This window comes from Chaetomium fimeti, assembly GCF_033439085.1.
Source record: "Chaetomium fimeti strain CBS 168.71 chromosome Unknown B0H64scaffold_8, whole genome shotgun sequence".
NCBI classification, from domain to species: Eukaryota; Fungi; Ascomycota; class Sordariomycetes; order Sordariales; family Chaetomiaceae; genus Chaetomium; species Chaetomium fimeti.
Genome location: NW_026944336.1, coordinates 289,143 through 306,219, shown reverse-complemented (window position 1 = coordinate 306,219; position 17,077 = coordinate 289,143). Strand labels below are relative to the sequence as shown.

The 17,077-nt window shown below is 58.2% G+C and overlaps 7 protein-coding genes and 1 non-coding gene across 8 annotated transcripts; 4 read left to right on the top strand and 4 right to left on the bottom strand.

Annotated features, from left to right (window-relative positions):
• The first annotated feature begins 1,333 nt into the window (after positions 1 to 1,333).
• B0H64DRAFT_477973 (SRP54-type protein) lies at positions 1,334 to 3,183 on the top strand. Its single transcript, XM_062808231.1, has 2 exons — positions 1,334 to 1,485; positions 1,613 to 3,183. The coding sequence occupies exons 1-2, from the start codon at positions 1,408 to 1,410 to the stop codon at positions 3,119 to 3,121; spliced, it is 1,587 nt and encodes a 528-aa protein (XP_062655299.1). The 5' UTR covers positions 1,334 to 1,407; the 3' UTR covers positions 3,122 to 3,183.
• Position 3,184: 1 nt separating this feature from the next.
• Positions 3,185 to 5,695, bottom strand: B0H64DRAFT_408030 (glycoside hydrolase). Its single transcript, XM_062804606.1, has 2 exons — positions 3,724 to 5,695; positions 3,185 to 3,647 (listed from the first exon to the last, which is right to left on the bottom strand). The coding sequence occupies exons 1-2, from the start codon at positions 5,470 to 5,472 to the stop codon at positions 3,525 to 3,527; spliced, it is 1,872 nt and encodes a 623-aa protein (XP_062655298.1). The 5' UTR covers positions 5,473 to 5,695; the 3' UTR covers positions 3,185 to 3,524.
• Positions 5,696 to 6,055: 360 nt separating this feature from the next.
• On the bottom strand, positions 6,056 to 7,228 carry B0H64DRAFT_408027 (kinetochore Sim4 complex subunit FTA2-domain-containing protein). Its single transcript, XM_062804605.1, has 2 exons — positions 6,905 to 7,228; positions 6,056 to 6,835 (listed from the first exon to the last, which is right to left on the bottom strand). The coding sequence occupies exons 1-2, from the start codon at positions 7,085 to 7,087 to the stop codon at positions 6,062 to 6,064; spliced, it is 957 nt and encodes a 318-aa protein (XP_062655297.1). The 5' UTR covers positions 7,088 to 7,228; the 3' UTR covers positions 6,056 to 6,061.
• Positions 7,229 to 7,589: 361 nt separating this feature from the next.
• B0H64DRAFT_408026 (uncharacterized protein) lies at positions 7,590 to 8,678 on the top strand. Its single transcript, XM_062804604.1, has one exon. The coding sequence runs from the start codon at positions 7,764 to 7,766 to the stop codon at positions 8,598 to 8,600; it is 837 nt and encodes a 278-aa protein (XP_062655296.1). The 5' UTR covers positions 7,590 to 7,763; the 3' UTR covers positions 8,601 to 8,678.
• On the bottom strand, positions 8,631 to 9,491 carry B0H64DRAFT_477969 (uncharacterized protein; the record flags this gene model as incomplete). Its single annotated transcript, XM_062808230.1, has 1 exon — positions 8,631 to 9,491. Exon 1 carries the CDS (start codon positions 9,357 to 9,359, stop codon positions 8,631 to 8,633), a length of 729 nt encoding a protein of 242 aa, XP_062655295.1. The 5' UTR covers positions 9,360 to 9,491.
• Positions 9,492 to 10,274: 783 nt separating this feature from the next.
• On the top strand, positions 10,275 to 10,373 carry B0H64DRAFT_t150. Its single transcript has one exon. It is a non-coding gene; the product is annotated as a tRNA-Ser (tRNA).
• Positions 10,367 to 11,941, bottom strand: B0H64DRAFT_408024 (uncharacterized protein). Its single transcript, XM_062804603.1, has one exon. The coding sequence runs from the start codon at positions 11,675 to 11,677 to the stop codon at positions 10,616 to 10,618; it is 1,062 nt and encodes a 353-aa protein (XP_062655294.1). The 5' UTR covers positions 11,678 to 11,941; the 3' UTR covers positions 10,367 to 10,615.
• Positions 11,942 to 13,333: 1,392 nt separating this feature from the next.
• Positions 13,334 to 16,146, top strand: B0H64DRAFT_445808 (uncharacterized protein; the record flags this gene model as incomplete). The annotated part of the gene is made up of 3 exons (XM_062806874.1): positions 13,334 to 13,530; positions 13,609 to 15,697; positions 15,754 to 16,146. 3 exons carry the CDS (start codon positions 13,334 to 13,336, stop codon positions 16,144 to 16,146), a joined length of 2,679 nt encoding a protein of 892 aa, XP_062655293.1.
• Between the last annotated feature and the right edge of the window lie 931 nt (positions 16,147 to 17,077).

Genomic DNA, 17,077 nt, shown 5'->3' with positions numbered 1-17,077 from the left:
TCTCCCACCTCGTCCGAGTTCCATGCTTCCGCCCAGAAATCGCGTAGTGGCCTCGTTTGCGCGTCGGCGTCGCCATCCTCGTCGACGTCTTCGACCTCTTCGTCCTCAGTGTCGGTCTGGTTATTATCCTCGCTGTCGTCCTCGCCGTCGTTCTCCTCCGTCTCAGCGTCATCCGGTCCCGTTGCAGAGGACGCAGCGTCGCCACCGTTTGCCTCGCTGTCTTCACGTTCGTCCTTGCTAATCGCCGGGCTGACTCGGCTATGGTTCACATGCTCAATTCTAGCCTGAGAAGGAGTAGTTGCGTTTTCTCCCCTCTCTCCCACAACACTACTGTCTGGGATTGGCCCCGACAAGGGTTGCTCATGTGCTTCCGTCTTTGTACTCTCCTGCTTCGGTCGCCGTGAGAACCACCGACGCCATTTTGACAGCCGTGCTCTTTTTTTACCTGACGCATCGAGCCCCATGTCCGAGGCGGTCGTGTCCATGATGAGCACGATATTAAGCTTGAAGTTGGACAGCAGGTAACACAGTGAGATAGAATCTGAGAGACTAAGACGAGGCTGGCAGAAAAGAAGAAGGAAAATGAGTTGTTTCAGTGGAACCATACCAGAATCCCAAGCAGACATTGCAAGGCTCTGATGACGACCTTCCTCCCAACCTCCCGAACCATACGGAAAATCGCGTTACAATCCCACCCAGATCTGCAGTTTAAGCGACAAGCCAGCGAATCGGATCCCGGAGCGCCGAACCAGAAGGGCAGTGCTCATGTGGTGAGAAAGACCATGAGAGCCCCTGTCGCTCTGCCACCGGCCTGGCCCCCAACTTCCCAAGGCCATCTCAGGTCGAACAGCTTTTTCAGCAAAAGGTTTGCTGTGAAGTGTCCACCACAAATAGCGTATACCTTAGCAGAGGAACCTGAGAAGGATATAGTATGGTCGGCTCTTTTCTTGCTCTTCTTTTCAAGCTCTTCTTTTGGGACTCGGTGGCTCATCTCTCAGACTTTCCCATTTCCGGTTTTCTTTTCTTTTTTTTTTCCTTGCTTCGAGGGGACTTTCGGGTTGTTGTCGATGGTGATTCTACAGGGCACACGGAACAGCGGAATATTGGAATGTGGAACAACGGGAGTAGGATGAAAGATTGGATGATTGAGATAGTTAGGTACCTATGTACTTATTGTGTAAAGTTGGCCAGGCAATTCACGAGTGAGTGCCCTTGCCCGTACCACTCTGTCCACTCGTCCAACCCTAACCCCTACTAACCCTTCCAAGTTACCCCAGGCTTGCCAAGGCCAGCTTCCTTCCTCCCAAAGCCCCACCATTTCGCACTTGGCCATCGACACTTGTCAACGCAAACACAGGCCACCCACATCCAACTTGCTATCGGCCTCGCTGCTGTGGTTGTTTCGCCATGGTTCTACAAGATCTAGGCCGCCGCATCAATGCGGCCGTCAGTGACCTGACGCGCGCCCCCAATCTCGATGAAAAGGTGGGTTCTCAACTTTCTTTTCCCTTTGGCCAGATGTGGCAACATTACCATTACCGAGCTACATCAACATGTTCCTCTGGAGCAGAGAAGCCGTGACGCAGAATTGTTGACATTGCGCACTCTACAGGCCTTCGATTCTATGCTCAAGACGATATGCTCCGCCCTCCTCGAAGCCGATGTCAACGTGCGCCTGGTCGGCCAGCTGCGCAAGTCGATCAAGTCGACCGTCAACTTCAAAGACCTCCCGCCCGCCGTGAACAAGAAGCGCCTCATCCAGAAAGCCGTCTTTGACGAACTCGTCAGCCTCGTGGACCCGCACGCCGAGCCCTTCAAGCCCAAGAAGGGCAAGTCCAACGTCATCATGTTCGTCGGTCTGCAGGGTGCCGGAAAAACCACGACATGTACCAAGCTCGCCAGGCACTACCAGTCGCGCGGCTTCCGCGCCTGCCTTGTGTGCGCCGACACCTTCCGCGCCGGTGCCTTCGACCAGCTGAAGCAGAACGCGACCAAGGCCAAAATCCCGTACTACGGCAGCCTGACAGAGACGGACCCGGCCGTGGTGGCCCGGGACGGCGTGGACAAGTTCAAGAAGGAGCGGTTCGAGATCATCATCGTGGACACGTCGGGTCGCCACAGGCAAGAGAGCGCCCTCTTCCAGGAGATGATGGACATCCAGACGGCCATCAAGCCCGACGAGACCATCATGGTCCTGGACGCCTCCATCGGTCAGCAGGCCGAGGCCCAAGCCAAGGCCTTCAAGGAGGCAGCCGACTTCGGCGCCATCATCATCACCAAGACGGACGGCCACGCGGCCGGCGGCGGTGCTATCTCAGCCGTCGCGGCAACGCACACACCCATCGTCTTCATCGGCACGGGCGAGCACATGCTGGATTTCGAGCGGTTCGTGCCGCGCAACTTCATCAGCAAGCTGCTCGGCATGGGCGACATGGCCGGGCTGGTGGAGCACGTGCAGAGCCTGAAGCTGGACCAGAAGGAAACCATCAAGCACATCAGCGAGGGCATCTTCACGGTGCGCGACCTGCGCGACCAGCTGCAGAACATCATGAAGATGGGCCCGCTCAGCAAGATGGCCGGCATGATCCCGGGCATGGGCAACATGATGCAGGGGATGGACGACGACGAGGGGTCGCTCAAGCTGAAGCGCATGATCTACATCTGCGACAGCATGACGGACAAGGAGCTGGACAGCGACGGCAAGCTGTTTGTCGACCAGCCCACCCGCATGACGCGCGTCGCGCGCGGGTCGGGCACCACCGTCCGCGAGGTCGAGGACCTCCTCACCCAGCAGCGCATGATGGCCGGCATGGCCAAGAAGATGGGCGGCAACATGAAGAACATGCAGCGTGCGCAGAGTGCCATGGCAGGGGGGAACAAGGCCCAGCAGCTCGCGGCTATGCAGAAGCGTCTGCAGAGTATGGGCGGGGCTGGTGGTGCCGGTGGCATGCCGGATATGGCGAGCCTTATGAAGATGTTTGGTGGTGGTGGTGGTGGCGGTGGGGGTATGCCTGGGATGGGGGGGATGGACATGAATGCCATGATGAAGCAGATGAGCGGTATGATGGGTGGAATGGGTGGCATGGGTGGGCAGGGTGGTGGACGTGGCGGCCGGAGGTAGTGGTTGTGGGGCTGTGTTGAAGGTTTGGGTTGAGGGATAAATTGATTGCATTATCTGGCGTCAGGGTGGGGGGGGAAGGGCTGGTTTGTTGATGATAAATACCAATATCACTTTTGCGCCCGCGTTTTGGTCCGTGGAGAGCGTTCGAGGAAGTTATGATATGGGAAGCAATCACATCGTTGGGTATTTTTGTATCGGGCAAACTCATCCCAAGCGGAGTGCCAACGAACACGTCGTCCGACTTGGAACTGCCCCTGCTGCCAGCGCTAGATCCTCAAGACCGGGACACGACTTATTCCACAATGATTCGTAGCACAATATCTCACAGGTTGCCATACAAGTACCTTACAGGATGCCCTAGCAACGCCAATGCCCTCCCCCACCCATTCTAACGGCCAACCCGTCATGGCTGTGGCAGCAGGAAAGGGTGAGCCTCCGTGTTGAGAACATACTTGTCGAGGCTGATGAGATCAGGCGGCGAGAAGATGAGATAAAAGTACTTGAGCGTCTCGGCAATCCAGAAGCTCTAGAAGTTCAGTCCAGTCAGCACAATGCCCACCCAGGACTCACTCACACCACAAGCAGGGGTCAACGTCACTCACCTCCATATAATCGTCCAACCGCACCCCCTCCCCCTCCACCGTAACATCCAGCACCGCCGCACTCCCCGTCTCCGTCGCCGTCGCCCGCGCCGCCGCCTCAAACATATCCCACGCCGCCTCGCGCCACTCCGCCTCCCCGGTAATCCGCCACAAATAAAAAACACTCTCAATCGCCTCCGGCCGCAGTATATACCGCGGATCCTTCGCCGTCGTAAACCCCCTCGGCAGATGCGCCTTATACTCCGGTCTGCGCGCGCGCTCCGCCTCGAAGCGGGCCTCGTCCCACGCGCAGGGCGTGTCGGGGTCGGTGCTGGGGCAGGGGACCATGTTGAGGCGCTCGGGCATCAGGCCTGTGGGAAAAGCGCGGTAGGCGTACACGCAGCCGCGCGTCAGGCGCGCGCCCACGGCGACGTCGGCTTCGGAGGTGAGGAGGCGGCCGGCGAGGGCGAAGGTGCCGCCGATGAAGCAGGCGAGGTGTTCGGTTTCCGGGTCGAGGTGGGGGGTGAGGTCGGCGTCGACGTTGACGTTGCCGCTGAGGAGGATGTCGGGGGTGGGGGTGGGGGTGGAGCTGGGGGAGGTGGGGTCGGGTTCGGGGTCGGGGAGCATGGGCCGGAAGAAGAGGTGTCGCTTGGCTGCGTCCATGAAGCCGCGCGTGAGGCCGGGGAGTTGGGGGCCGCCGCGCCCGCCGAGGAGGGCGTGCAGCTTGGGGAAGTACTCGTATAGTGAGTCCGCGCAGCCGCCGAGGGTGAAGGTGGCGCCCGTGACTACGTCCTCGCGCGACATGGATACCATCATGGGGAAGAGACCTGGTAAGGCGGTTTGGTTCTGGCCGCGGAAGAAGAGGTCTACGATGCCCGTGATGGCGTCGTAGTACTTGGGGTCGCCTGTGATCTGGCTCAGCCGCGTCATTTCTAGGGTCAGCGTCCCCGGCGACGCTGATACCACGGCAGCCTCCACCATCAGACCCTGCCCGTTGGCGGCGGCCACGACGTTGATGTTGTCGACCGGCATGCGGTTCGCCGTGTCAAACCCGCCGTAGATCAGATCGCCCAGCTCGATCGCCTTCTCCAACAGCACCGCCCGCCCGGAGAGGTCGTATGCAGCCATCAGCCCGCCGAGATAGCGGATGTTGGTTTCGAAGATGTTAACCATCGGCGTGGACGAGTCACCAAAGTCAATCTCAGCCACCGCGGCAACCGCCTCATCGAACTCCTCCCTCAGCCCCATAATCCACAGCGTGTCGAGCGAGTCGACCAGCGTGGCGGCCCAGCCCGAAAACTGGTCGCGGCCGGCCTTGGACAGCGGCAGCAGGGCGTCGCGCTTCCAGGCATAGCGGCGGTAGCTGTCCCAGCACTTGCGGGTGAGCTGGCGCACGGCATCGCGGCGGGCCTCGCGCGTCTGCCGCTCCTCGGCCGTCTCCTTCCCGAACCGGTGCTGGATCCGCGGCAGTAGCGGGCCGCGCTGCCCGGGCGCGTGCTTCGGTAGCTTCACCGGGTGCTCCCGCGGCGGGAAGCGCGCCGTGATGCGCCCCCAGTCGACGCTGCTCTTGACCACGTTGATGGGGTGTCTTGGCGGTCCTGCGTTCATGTGCTGCTCCAGGAGGTCTACTTCGCTCGGGGGTGCGGGCCGGCGGAGGAAGTAGAAGATGGCCAGGCAGAAGGTGAAGGCTACCGCGACATTCCTGAGCCGTAGAGCTGCCTGGCGGGACCGTGGCCGGAGTTGGTGGCCGAGGTGGTGTATGGCCCCCATTACGGATGGTCCGGGGGGGGATTGGGGGGAATTGAGGATTAATGCCTTGTCCGAAAAGACAGCATTGAGGGAAGAGGGCGAGGTTCAATCCTCGTGGAGCGAGTGACGGCGTGCAACTGAAATGAGGCCAGCTCAAGCATCGCGTGAGGTGAATTGTGAAGTTCCAACCTGGGCAACATGATCGACAGATTAAAGTGGAAAGGTGGCAGCGCCAAGAATACGACTCTCCCACTGAATATGGAAGTGAGCGCCAGACCCCCGCGCTTCCGGGTACCGGGTACCGAGGGAGGTGTTGAAGACATTCAGCTGTTTCAAGCGCTCCTCGCTAGGTCCCGTAGGTAATTTTTCCCTTCAAAGGATACTCAGGTACCAATAGATGCTGATTCGGCGAAGACGAGACAAGACAAGTGAGTCTTGGATAGAGATACCAACGGTTGAGTCTAGCACGTTGATGTCGTTTTCACTTCTGGTTCGGAGCCTTTAGTTGGTAGTGTCGCTACTGGATGGCCTCAGAACGAACGTAATGGGTCCCTAGAAAGTTGGACGAAGAGTAAAACGCGGAAGGTATTTCGTACTTCCCTACATTTATCTACACACCCCATGTACGCAAATATTCACCATTATCTACAGGCTTCTCGAGCACATGTTCCTCCAAGAACGCAGACGCAGCGACAGGGTTCTTCTCCCATTTAAGCCAGTTGTAGAGCCTTGGGTCGACTCCGTACTGGTTTGGACCCCTCCCGGAGGCGCAGTTGACCATCTCATCGGGGATGACAACTTCGTCCCAATCCCAATGATTGCCAATACCCCATTCGATGACCGCCTTGTTCAAGCCGTGTGCGTCTCCACTCCTCTCCTCCCCTTCATCGGCCCAGTAGAGGGCCGCGTAGCCGGGATGGGGCGTCGACCAAGATCTGCTGAAGTCGATGAGTTTCCCACCCAGGTAGTTGAAGATCCTGATATCCCGGACCAGAATGCCCAACTCGTGAAGCTCTTTCAAATCTGCCCACATGTCCGGTACCTGCTTTGCAGTAAAAGGTTCTTGGCTTTCGGCGAGATCCTTAACAATGGCCTGAATTGGGAGGTGCTGATGCTCTTCACTCCGGTCCCAGATGTTGCTCCTGCTTGGCTCGGACCCGGCAATCGATCTGGTGATCTCAAGCTCCTGGGCGGGGGTGAGAAGCAGGTAGCCGTGAGACCGGACAGCGAGGTGCTCCCTGTTCTCTTCCTTGAGCCGACCATACGCGCGGCACTCGCAACTGAACGGGTCGAAGTAGTCCGTGTAGAAGCGAGGTGAGGAGAGGTCCCGAACAAGATGGCCCGCCAGATCGTCTCTCAGGTAATCGGTCGGGCAAAACATGAACTGAACGGAGAGTGGGGATTAGTTGGCTGTCTAGCCGGTATAACAAGCACTAAATATGGTGTCACTCACCATCTTCAAAGCGTAGGGTTTCCCTTTGATGGTAACCTCCCACACGCGGCCATCCTGGCCTGGACTACCGAGTTCCTTTACAAACTGGATAACGGCGTGGGCGGTACGAGTAAACGGTACGAGTTTGGGCCCCGGTACTTGAGGAAGGGGTTTGGGGAGTCTCGGCGAAGGCGGAAGAGACATAAGGGTGGACAGAGAGTGAGGGCACACGATAGGGGCAGTGACTGAGTGTCCAACAAATGCCGAGACACGATGAGCGCAGTGTCGAAACCGATTATTTAGTTTGGGAGGCGGGAGCGCGACCGCATGGATCAACTAAATCACTATGGCAATTACCTAAGGTATGTACCTCGAGTTGGAAAATCGACCGTTTTTAGGCAGCATCATGTGAGTCTTGTGTGTTCCATGCAGCCACGCCGAAGTACCAGGGACTGTTGGCTGGACATCAACCGCCCCACTCGGACATGAACTTTCTGTTTTCTTTTTTTCTTCCTCCCACGCGGCAATCTCTTCTTTTTGTTTGTTTGTAAGTTGGTCCTGAATATTCATAATAAAAATGTGTGGCATGCGGGTTTTCCAGCAGTCCTCCCCTTACACACCTTGCCAGTGCTGTGGGTTTCTTTTATGCGCGTGTACCAATGCTAGAGTATCAAGCTCTGAGACAATCAATGCTGTCAAGTTATAGCCGGTTGTCTAAGGTACCTGTTAACAGTGCGAAACGACTCGAAGCAAACTGGCTGCGCCGCAGGACGAAAGCGATGATTACCTATTAATTGCCCGCCCCAACCCGCATATTGGCCTGGCCCGCTCCTAGTCACAGTATCTCAACCACACCACAGAATACTCCCACCCCAGCAACATGGCACCAGCAACATTCCAAATCCTCTCCGACCTACACCTCGAGACGCACCCCACCTACTCCTTCCCCTTCCGCCAAACCGCCCCCAACCTCGCCCTGCTCGGCGACATCGGGCACGTAACAAACCCCAACCTCTTCACCTTCCTCGAGACCCAGCTCCGCCGCTACTGGAACGTCTTCCTCCTCCTCGGCAACCACGAGCCGCTCGGCTGCAGCTGGCCCGCCGCGAAACAGCACGTCCGCGCCTTCGCCGACCGCATGGCCCAGCTGCGCGCCCGCTCCACCATCGGCCGCTTCGTCTTTCTCGACCAGACCCGTCATGATGTTAGTGACACGCTGACCGTGCTGGGCTGCACGCTGTTCTCGCGCGTGCTGCCGGAGCAGGCGGCCGCTGTGGAGGGGCGGCTGGTGGATTTCCAGCAGATTAGGGAGTGGACGGTGGCGGATCATGTTGATGCCCATGTCGAGGAGTTGGGGTGGTTGAATGAGCAGGTTGCTGAGATTGCGAGGTCGGAGCCGCAGCGCCGGATTGTGGTTTTTACGCATCACAGCCCGACGGTGGATGTGAGGGCGGTGGATGAACGGCATAGGGGGAGTCCCGTCTCGTCGGGGTTTGCGACGGATTTGGGGGGCGAGGAATGCTGGACGAATCCGTCGGTGGTGATGTGGGCGTTTGGTCATACGCACTTTAGCTGTGACTTTGTTGATGAGACCGGGAAGCGAGTGGTTGCTAACCAGAGGGGGTATGCCCTGGCGCTGAAGACTGCGTTTGACGCGGGAAAGGTGTTTCTGGTTGGAGGTGATGCTAGTAATAGTACTAGTGGAGGTTTGCTGTAAACAACTTCGTCTTTATTGTTATTCAGCTACCTATGGTTGCTCATTTCTAGGATGCAAATAATGCTGCTGGCAGCGAAATGTTCCCAAATCTGCGAGGTTGATCCTTCCTTGCACCCGATCCATGTGGAAGGCCCGAAGCTGTTGCGGAAGTTGCTGCTCAAACCCAGGAAGCTTGACATTGTCAAGGCCCGCGTAGATATACCCGAGCAACACTGCAATGCGCAATCGTAGATCCCGCTCTCCTTCCTCCAGACTTAGCCATTTCGCTATCAAGGCAGCGAGAAGCTGGGGTAGTGTTGGCAACCAATCTTCCATGTCCTCGGGCGCAGAGGGAAGCTCGTGGAACCATTCCTTAGCTGGGAGGAGGATGACACGAGTCGGCTTAACCTCCGGAGATTGTGATGTCGCCTCCGCATCGGTGGTTGGCGGATGTTGGTTCTCGGTCCGGACTGCGGCGTAGAGATTGTCGAACTGGCAAATGGGCCGGAGAGCAAGGCTCGGTTCTCTTTTCTGATAGCCTGAGCTTTTCAAGACCCGAGCCGCTGCATCCACATCCGGGACGAGCAGGAAGAGTTCGAAGACCATGGTAGGTACTCCATAATAGGCGAGGGCGTCTTCTAACCAGATCAAAGCAGGAATGCCGGCGTTAAAAAGTATGCTGCATGCCGAGAAGCGAGGTGGCTCTGGTTTTGGCTCACGAGAAGAGAGGTGATCTTCAGCCAACACGTCCGCCTTTCGGCGCGAAAGACAACCTCCCATAGTCCACGTCTCCGGCGGACAAACTTTCTCTGTTTGTTATCGAAATTTGGGACAATTGAGAAAATGCAGGTTATACCCGGAAGAAACCAATAGCTAGAGGGTGAGGCAGAAGTGCCGACTTTTATGTTGCTTGCGGCAAGGTGACAAGAACCAGTCAAGAACGTCATCACGGTACTTCGTACTGTTTAAACGCGGGGTTGCTCAAGCAGCTGAGAACCCCACACAGTGCTTTGACTCAACTAACAAAGTTGCGATGGAAAGGGGTAGAATGGGCGGTCTTGGGTGTGGGAAAATGCACCGAACCGACGACGTTATAACGTGGGACGTCATGGAGCCCGGAGATATCCACTAGCAGTTCCCTAGCTGGGACGGCGGCATCATAATAGTTCGCTCAGCACGCCTTGTTAGGCCGGCCCTACTTCTCAATTACAAGTGTCTTGCCTGGCAAGTGCGTCGGGATCCCAGAAAGGAACTGAGCGACGCGCAATACATCTCTTTCTCCTGCGCTCTATACTTGCCTCGGGAATCCAGACCTCCTTTGAAGAAGTTCAACCACGCCACTCCAGGCTTTTTCGTTGAATTCCTCGCTATGTAGTTATCCTCATGCGGGGGGATTGTTTACTGCTATTGGACTGCGGCGCCGTTGAGGATAGTGATGTGAGACCACCAGACTTCGGTTCAAGGTGCCCGCCACATACATACTACGGGGTAGCTTGCTTTGTCTCTATTTAGTTAATCTATTTAACCTGTGATAGTTAATAGCCGAATCTAGGATTTGTTTCATTCCTTGTGGTTACTCTCACAACGTCGAGGCGTTGTATAATTATGTGGATAGTGGTCGCTGATCCAGTCTGATCTTTGTCAGAAAGGAAGCTGCTCTTGATAGGTAATATAAGATGCTGCTCCTCATGGTCAGTCACTTTGGCGGAGTGGTTAACGCGCTGCCCTGCTAACCATCAGGTAAGCTGCCAGGCAGTTCCTTCGGGAGCGTAGGTTCGAATCCTGCAGGTGACGTACCTTTTGCTACCTGGGTGTATTTTGAACACCCTTCATTTTTAATTATCTAGGGTCAGATTTACTTCTCATAACGCCTTAACTCTACTTGGACTTCGCCAGTCAAAAGTGTACCTGATGTAGAGGGGCTTTATAGCTTGAAATTGAGTACCAGAGTGCTGAGCTCTTGGTCATGGCTATGTAAGGTACATGGCCGCCCTTCAAGCTTGCCCTTGACCATGGATGAGCAACATTGATTCCCGTCACTCCTGGCTAGCCGCAGTCACGGCCGCGCGAATCATCCCGATCGCCATCGGGGTCTCGCACCAGGCGGGGTACGTTTGCGAGAAGGCGAGGTGCGCCTCCTGTCGCGATCCATGGGTATACATCTGGGACCCGCTCGCGAAGTCGCGTTCCTCGGGCTGCAGCATCATGGGCCAGAAGTGCTTGTTGTACTTGTCGACGGCAATGAAGAGCTCCTTGAGCTGTTCGTTGAGCTCCCCCTGCTTCTTGACGATCGAAGCATCGTCGGCGAAGATCTCGGGCATGCGATCCAGAATGTCGTCGCAGTACTTGCCGCGGACATCGGCGAGGATCTCCCGAACTGGCGGCATAGGTGAACCCTGGGGAAGTTCGGCGCGGGCCTGGAGTAGGTGTTGTAGGCCCAACAGGAGGCGCACCTTGATTAGCTGCAGGCTGGATACGAATGCGAGGTCCAGGAACCGGCTGCCGGTCCAGAGCTCGACTTCTTCGGTAGCGTCGGCGTTCTTGACGTGGAGATACGCCTTGCTAGGTTCATCGAGCTGTTTGGCCTCGGGCTTGCCTCGGAACTGGAGCCCCCATCCCTTCAAGAAATCGTAAGCCTCCTGATTTTTTCCGAGCCGTATGTACAGAGCGGGGACGAGATAGCGCGCCGCCTGGTTGTCGACCGTGTTCAGCTTTAACAGCTTGAGATAGATGGTCAGCGCGTCCTCGATCCCCTGCTGCCGCCAGGAACGGACGAGTATTTCGCCGTGTTCAAACAGTGCTTGCAAATACGGCCGTGCCGGTTTAAACGCCCACAGCCTGCCTGTGTCGAGAACGTCTGATGGCAGTTCGTCGTCATCGTCGGCCACCCGGGCATGCAGCTTGGCCTCCTCCTCCTCGACCTTGGTCTTGGTGCCCTTGATAGTCTTGCATGTCGTCTTGTGAGTTGGGCGGTCAGATGTCTGGTGATCGCGGCCGCAATAGTAGTAGGTGTAGCATCCGCCACACCGTAACAGATCATCCGTTTTTTTGCACACCTCGCACTGCTTCTTGATCATGGACGGAAAATGCTCCTCCATCTTGACTCGAGCTTAGTCAAGTTCCAGGGTCGTTTCCGAGGAGTCCTGGTGTTGAGTGGGGATGGAAGGACGGGGCCAATTGAGACTCGGATAGAAGGTCCTCGAATCAGGCCTTGAGATCTTCGAGGCTGTGAAAGCTGTTTGACTTCACGAAGGAGACTCAGACCAAGCCTCGTGTCCTCCTCCTGAAGTTGCCAGGGTGTCAATTGACAGAATACCCGGAAGTTGCCATTAGCCAACCATCAATGATCGGCTGCTGCCCGCCTTCGCTGCCCGCCTTTCCTGCCCCTCCCGCTGTGCAACCCCGCCCCCTCCATTGACCAGTTCAATCTCTTGACCATGCCCGAGTCCATCGCCGATTTAGAGCGGGCTAGCACGCTAGCAATTGGAAATTCTAACCGCTTGCGAGCCCAAATAGGACGATCATAGGTCAATCCCTTTGCCACTCGCAAGGACAAGACTCGATGGCAGTGGACGGCGGCCCAAGCGAAGGGCTGGAACCCTAACCCAGCTTCGGTGGCGGGGCACCGACTCCCCAGTCTCCGAGTTTTCCACCCAACCACCTCACTCCACCAGCTTCACAGCCCAACCGGGGGCCTGAGAGAGGTCAATTGACCATGGCAAACTTGTCAATCCGACTGTTTCAAGGTTGGCTCGGATGTCGTGGCCCCTGCCCAACGCCTCGCCCGGCACATTGCACAATTGTGCGTGAAGACACACGTCCTTGCGTCTTCGCGCATGGGTGCGCATTGCGATTTTCATGCACTGGGAAGCCTGATTGAAGGATGGATGTGGGTTGGTGACGACCTACGTGGCGGTCTGCTTGTCAAACCAAAACCGAGATGCGCGGCTGCTCGGGCAGTTCGGTCTTGGGTGAAACGTTGGGTTTGGCGTCAGGCGATGCGCCACCCTGGGCCTAACGACCAAATTCGACACATTCAGTGACCCCGAGAGAGCGCGCGGGCCACGTGTAGGGGGGCGCTCACATGCCCCTTTGCCCCTTCCAGATCGCGGGCCGCAAAACAATCAAAGCAAGAGCGAACTCGCTCACTCGCCCTGCCTCAGCGACTGGTCGGCAAGGGCGAACCCGTGGGCGGGGCTGCATCCGATTGGGAAAGGACGACCACATCGATCGCTGAGTCACTGTTTGGATTTGCTGCGGGCTCGCTGCAGACTTCCCCCTGCAACTGGTCTCACTTCAGTGCGAAGACTCCACTGATCTCCTTCCTGGAACTCGACCCATCCGCGCGCGCCTTGGGAATTTCGGAGTTTGACAGCTCACCACAGCAACGCAATGCTCTCCGAGTGGGACCCTCGAACCCCCGGCGTTCCTGGGTATCCGGCAACGCTAAGAGCCAGTTGCAGTTGGGCTTGGCGGAATGAACCATTCAGGGCGGCCATTGAGGCCCAACTTGAGGACTCGACAACGAATGGCGAGGCTCAGAGCAGGCAGACGCAGCAATGGCTGGGCCACTGGGCTGGGCAGGGAGAGATAGCCAGCTGGAGAATGCCGTGGCAGAGTAGCGGCAGGTTGGTACCGATGCCAGCTCACTCGCAGATGCTTCACCGCCGGGTAGAAATACGCCCGCGCCGTCGAGCTTCGAGGGGGGCTGGTTGATCCACCAAGGCATTGCAGCATCAAAGCGCCAAAGCGGAATGAGATATCTTTGCAATCTCAACGTCTACATCACGGTCGAAGCCGCAACCCTCATCGGACTCACCTTGATCGCCCTCACTTCATACCTCTACACCACAATCATGATGGCGAGGAGAAGAAGATCTGGCGCCGCGAAGCTCGCTGGCTCGGGTGCGGCTCCCGCGAAGAGGGATTCCGACAACAGGCCGGAGAATTCGTGAGTGTCGTCTGTCCCTCGCTGTCGAGATTCTCTTCATACCCCTCACTGAAGCTAACCCGTGTTGCCTACCCCTAGCCCCTACGGCAGCCCCGCCTGCACCGTCCCCTTCGCCAGCCCGCTCAATGTGCCGCTGGACATCCTCAGGAAGAGCCCCAAGCTCCATGCCGCCTATGAGAGCCGCCTCCCGGAGCTCCCGACCATTCCCCAGGACGTCGGCCATGTGCTCGTCCACTACCTCCACACCGGCACATACAGCTCGCTCAAGCCGAGGCCGACAGAGACCATGTCTAAGCAGGTATGCGAGCTCAAGACCAGCATACAGGCGTACGCCGCCGCGAGGGCATACGATCTCCCGGATCTGATGCGCCTTGCCGAGGCCAAGATCGACAAGTTCGGCAGGAACCTGCCTCTCCCCACCCTTCTTGAGGTGGCCCGGGATGCGTACCCGTCCTTGACCGAGGGGGACGCCTGGTTCCTCGACTATCTCCGGGCCCGCATCCGCCCCCACCTCAAGGACCCACAAACGTTGATGGGGTCGAACCTGCTCGACCAGATCAGCGGTATCCTCTCGCCCAACCGGGTTCTCCTCCGGACCGTTCTCGAGCTGTTCTGCGAGAGGATCGCCGTCCGGCCCGACTCTGCCCCCGCCGCTGGCGCGAGCGCCATCGCGAGCCCCGTCACCAGCCCGGGCAGCTCCAGGCCCGTCACCCCTCTCACCCAGCCGCCTGCCTCGCCCAGGTCGCTCCTCGAGATGAGGTCGAGATCCGTCGTCCGCGAGGACGTCACGCCTGTTCGCAAGAACAAGAAGACGGCGCTGGGGCAATCCCTCGACAACCCATCGGAGTCGTCCATGTCCCCTGAGCCGGAGACAGCCCCTCCCACGTTTGAGGTGAAGCCGGTGCCCGAGCCGACCCCCGCGGCCGCGCCGTACCCGGAGTTGGGACCCGTCATCTTCGACGTCATGCCCTCGCCGCAGCCCCCAATCAAGTCGGCGGCTGTGCCTGAACTCGGTTCCGGGGCCGAGGCCAGGTCTTTCCCTGACTCGGAGCTCGTCAACATCGCCATCGAGCCCGAGACCAAGGTCGAGTCTGAGGCCCAGCCTGAGTTCAAGACCGCCGTTGAGCCCGAGGTTGAGCGCATCTCCGAGCGCGAGGTCGACATTGCCATCGAGCCTGAGACCAAGGTTGAGGATGAGGCTGAAGCCAAGCCTGCCCCCGAATCCGAACTCAAGATTGCCATTGAGCCCGAGGTCAAGGCTGAGGTTGATGACGAGGCTGAGCCTGAGGGTGGGGTTAGGCTTGTTGAGGACTCAAAGGAAGAGGCCTCTGCTGAGGTTGTCGAGGCTGCGGTCAAGGCTGCTGTCGAGACTCCTCTTGAGGCCCCTGTCGAGACCGCTGTCGAGACCACTGTCGAGGCTCCGGTCGAGGCTGCCGTGGAGGGGCCCGTTGAGGTCCCCCGTGACATCCTTGTGGAGACCGCCGCCGAGGCTGAGACCAAGAAGGAGGAGGAGGCTGTCCCCGAGGAGGTCGCCGTTGTTCAGCGGGAGCGGAAGGATTCCGGCAAGGGTATCGACCTGGAGCCTCTCCCCAAGGAACTCGAGGCTATCCCCGAGCACGTGCCCGAGGTCGAGGTCGAGTCTAAGGCTCAGCCTCAGCTTCGGCCTGCGGTGTTTCGGGAGGCTGACTCGGGTTTCTGGGACGGTCCCGAGGTTGACTCCGCAAAGGAGCCCGCTCCCTCGGTCGTCGAGCTCGAGTCCACGGCTGAGCTGACTTCCGAGCCCGCCCACGAGCTTGACGCGACTACCGGCCCGAAGGACGCCCCTGGCATCGACACCCGCGACTTCGCTGGCGCCGACGAGGATGTCAAGAACGACGCTGACAAGGACGCCGAGGTCGAGGTTGTTGACGCGCCGAAGGAGACCGTCCCCGAGACCGTCCCCGAGACCCTCTCCGCTCAGGGAGAATCCTCGGAGACACTCGTCGACACCCCGGCTAAGGACCTCGAGTCCGAGCCTGAGCTTGCACCCCTGCCGATCAAGTCGGTCGAGAGGGCCCCGGAGCAGCTTGACGACGCTGCGAGCCTTGCGCCCGAGATCACCCCCGCCCAGGAGCAGACTGAGATGGACAAGAGCAAGGAAGTCGAGGCACAGCCGGAGCCAGAGAAGGTAGAGCCTGAGCCGAGCGTTCTAGAACTAGAGTGTTTGCTAACTGTGCCCAACAGGTTCAGGAGGAGACCGTCGAGCCTGAAGTGGTGGCGAAGCAAGAGTCCGAGCCCCAGGCGTCCTCGTCGGACACTGTCCCTCTTTCCGACGATGCTGAGCCCGCTGGGCCCGCTGACGCCAAAGCGACTGAGCCCAGCGTCGAGCAGGGGTCGGAGCCCGCCGCGAAGAAGGGACTCCAGCGCGCCAACACCGACTCGGCCCTCCTCGCCTCCAGCCGTGGAGCTGACACCGTCGAATCCGCGCCTGCTGTCGGGGCCGAGTTCGTTCCGGAGCAGGAAGGCGCAAAGGCCGAGGCGGATGCCCAGCCCTGCAGCGCTCAGGTGAGGCAGCGGGGCTGGAAGAAGCGGTTCCTGAGCCTCCGGTACCCGGTGCTCTTCGGCCGGGGCATGTGACTCGCTGCGCCGACGTCCGCTGTGTCCCGTATTAGTGTGTCGATACCGGCGGGCGGCGGTATCCAGCATGGCAATGGCGCCATAACGAGGGCTACGATTACGATACACGACCACCAACAGCAAGAACCTTGTACAGTTTCCTTTGTAGATACGCCTAACGAATCTCCTATTTCTTCTTCTTCTTCTTCCGCTTCGTCTCTGTCTTCGACTTCTCTCGTCTCCGGCCTTTCGCTGGGACTCGCATTGGTATACACTTCATCAACTGGTTGTTCCTCGTCATCATCATCGGGTTCGGGTTGCGACGGCACGGCATTAGATTGGACATTGCTGGGCGCCCTGGTATTTCAGCTCTTCTTCTTCTCGACCGTCATCTGGCAGGGGCTTCGCAGCCTCTTTGGCCAGCAGCGGGGCAACATCTTTGGGTACGGAATTTGGGGCTGGGCATGCATTCGGAACTGGCTTGGGAAATTGATTCGGAACTGGGTGCGGAACGGGGGCCGATCGTCCATCGGTCGGCCGTCGGCGAGGAAGCATGTGAGCACTGCTTCCTCGTTCCCGAGACTGGGATAGACTGCACTTGTTGTTGTGGACGGGATGAATGGGATGGATGGGATGCATTTAAGAAACATATGATAGCATTTGATAGCATTTGATAGCATGAACATGGGCGGTTATTTGGTTTAGATCTTGGGACGTGTGAAGTGTGACTTGCTGTGAAGGCTTCACTGTGAGGACTTGAAAATCACCACCCATCTTGATGGTGCTTGAGAAAGTGAACAGTCGAACCTTCCCACACGTCGTCATCAAGGGGGCTTGGTAGATGTATGTATCCTGGGCTGAACGGGACGACCAAGGTATTGTGGTTTTATGGCCCGAACCCAACTTGTGTTTTGTCGCATGTGCTCATCATCCAGCGCCAAAAGGTCCAAGG

Coding starts and splice junctions, on each gene's coding strand:
- B0H64DRAFT_408030 (XM_062804606.1), bottom strand. CDS start 5,472: ATGGGGGCCATACACCACCTCGGCCACCAACTCCGGCCACGGTCCCGC. Junction 3,648..3,723: donor GGTTGGACGATTATATGGAG/GTGAGTGACGTT, acceptor CTGAACTTCTAG/AGCTTCTGGATTGCCGAGAC.
- B0H64DRAFT_408026 (XM_062804604.1), top strand. CDS start 7,764: ATGGCACCAGCAACATTCCAAATCCTCTCCGACCTACACCTCGAGACG.
- B0H64DRAFT_408027 (XM_062804605.1), bottom strand. CDS start 7,087: ATGTCTCTTCCGCCTTCGCCGAGACTCCCCAAACCCCTTCCTCAAGTA. Junction 6,836..6,904: donor AACCCTACGCTTTGAAGATG/GTGAGTGACACC, acceptor CTCTCCGTTCAG/TTCATGTTTTGCCCGACCGA.
- B0H64DRAFT_408024 (XM_062804603.1), bottom strand. CDS start 11,677: ATGGAGGAGCATTTTCCGTCCATGATCAAGAAGCAGTGCGAGGTGTGC.
- B0H64DRAFT_477973 (XM_062808231.1), top strand. CDS start 1,408: ATGGTTCTACAAGATCTAGGCCGCCGCATCAATGCGGCCGTCAGTGAC. Junction 1,486..1,612: donor CCCCCAATCTCGATGAAAAG/GTGGGTTCTCAA, acceptor CGCACTCTACAG/GCCTTCGATTCTATGCTCAA.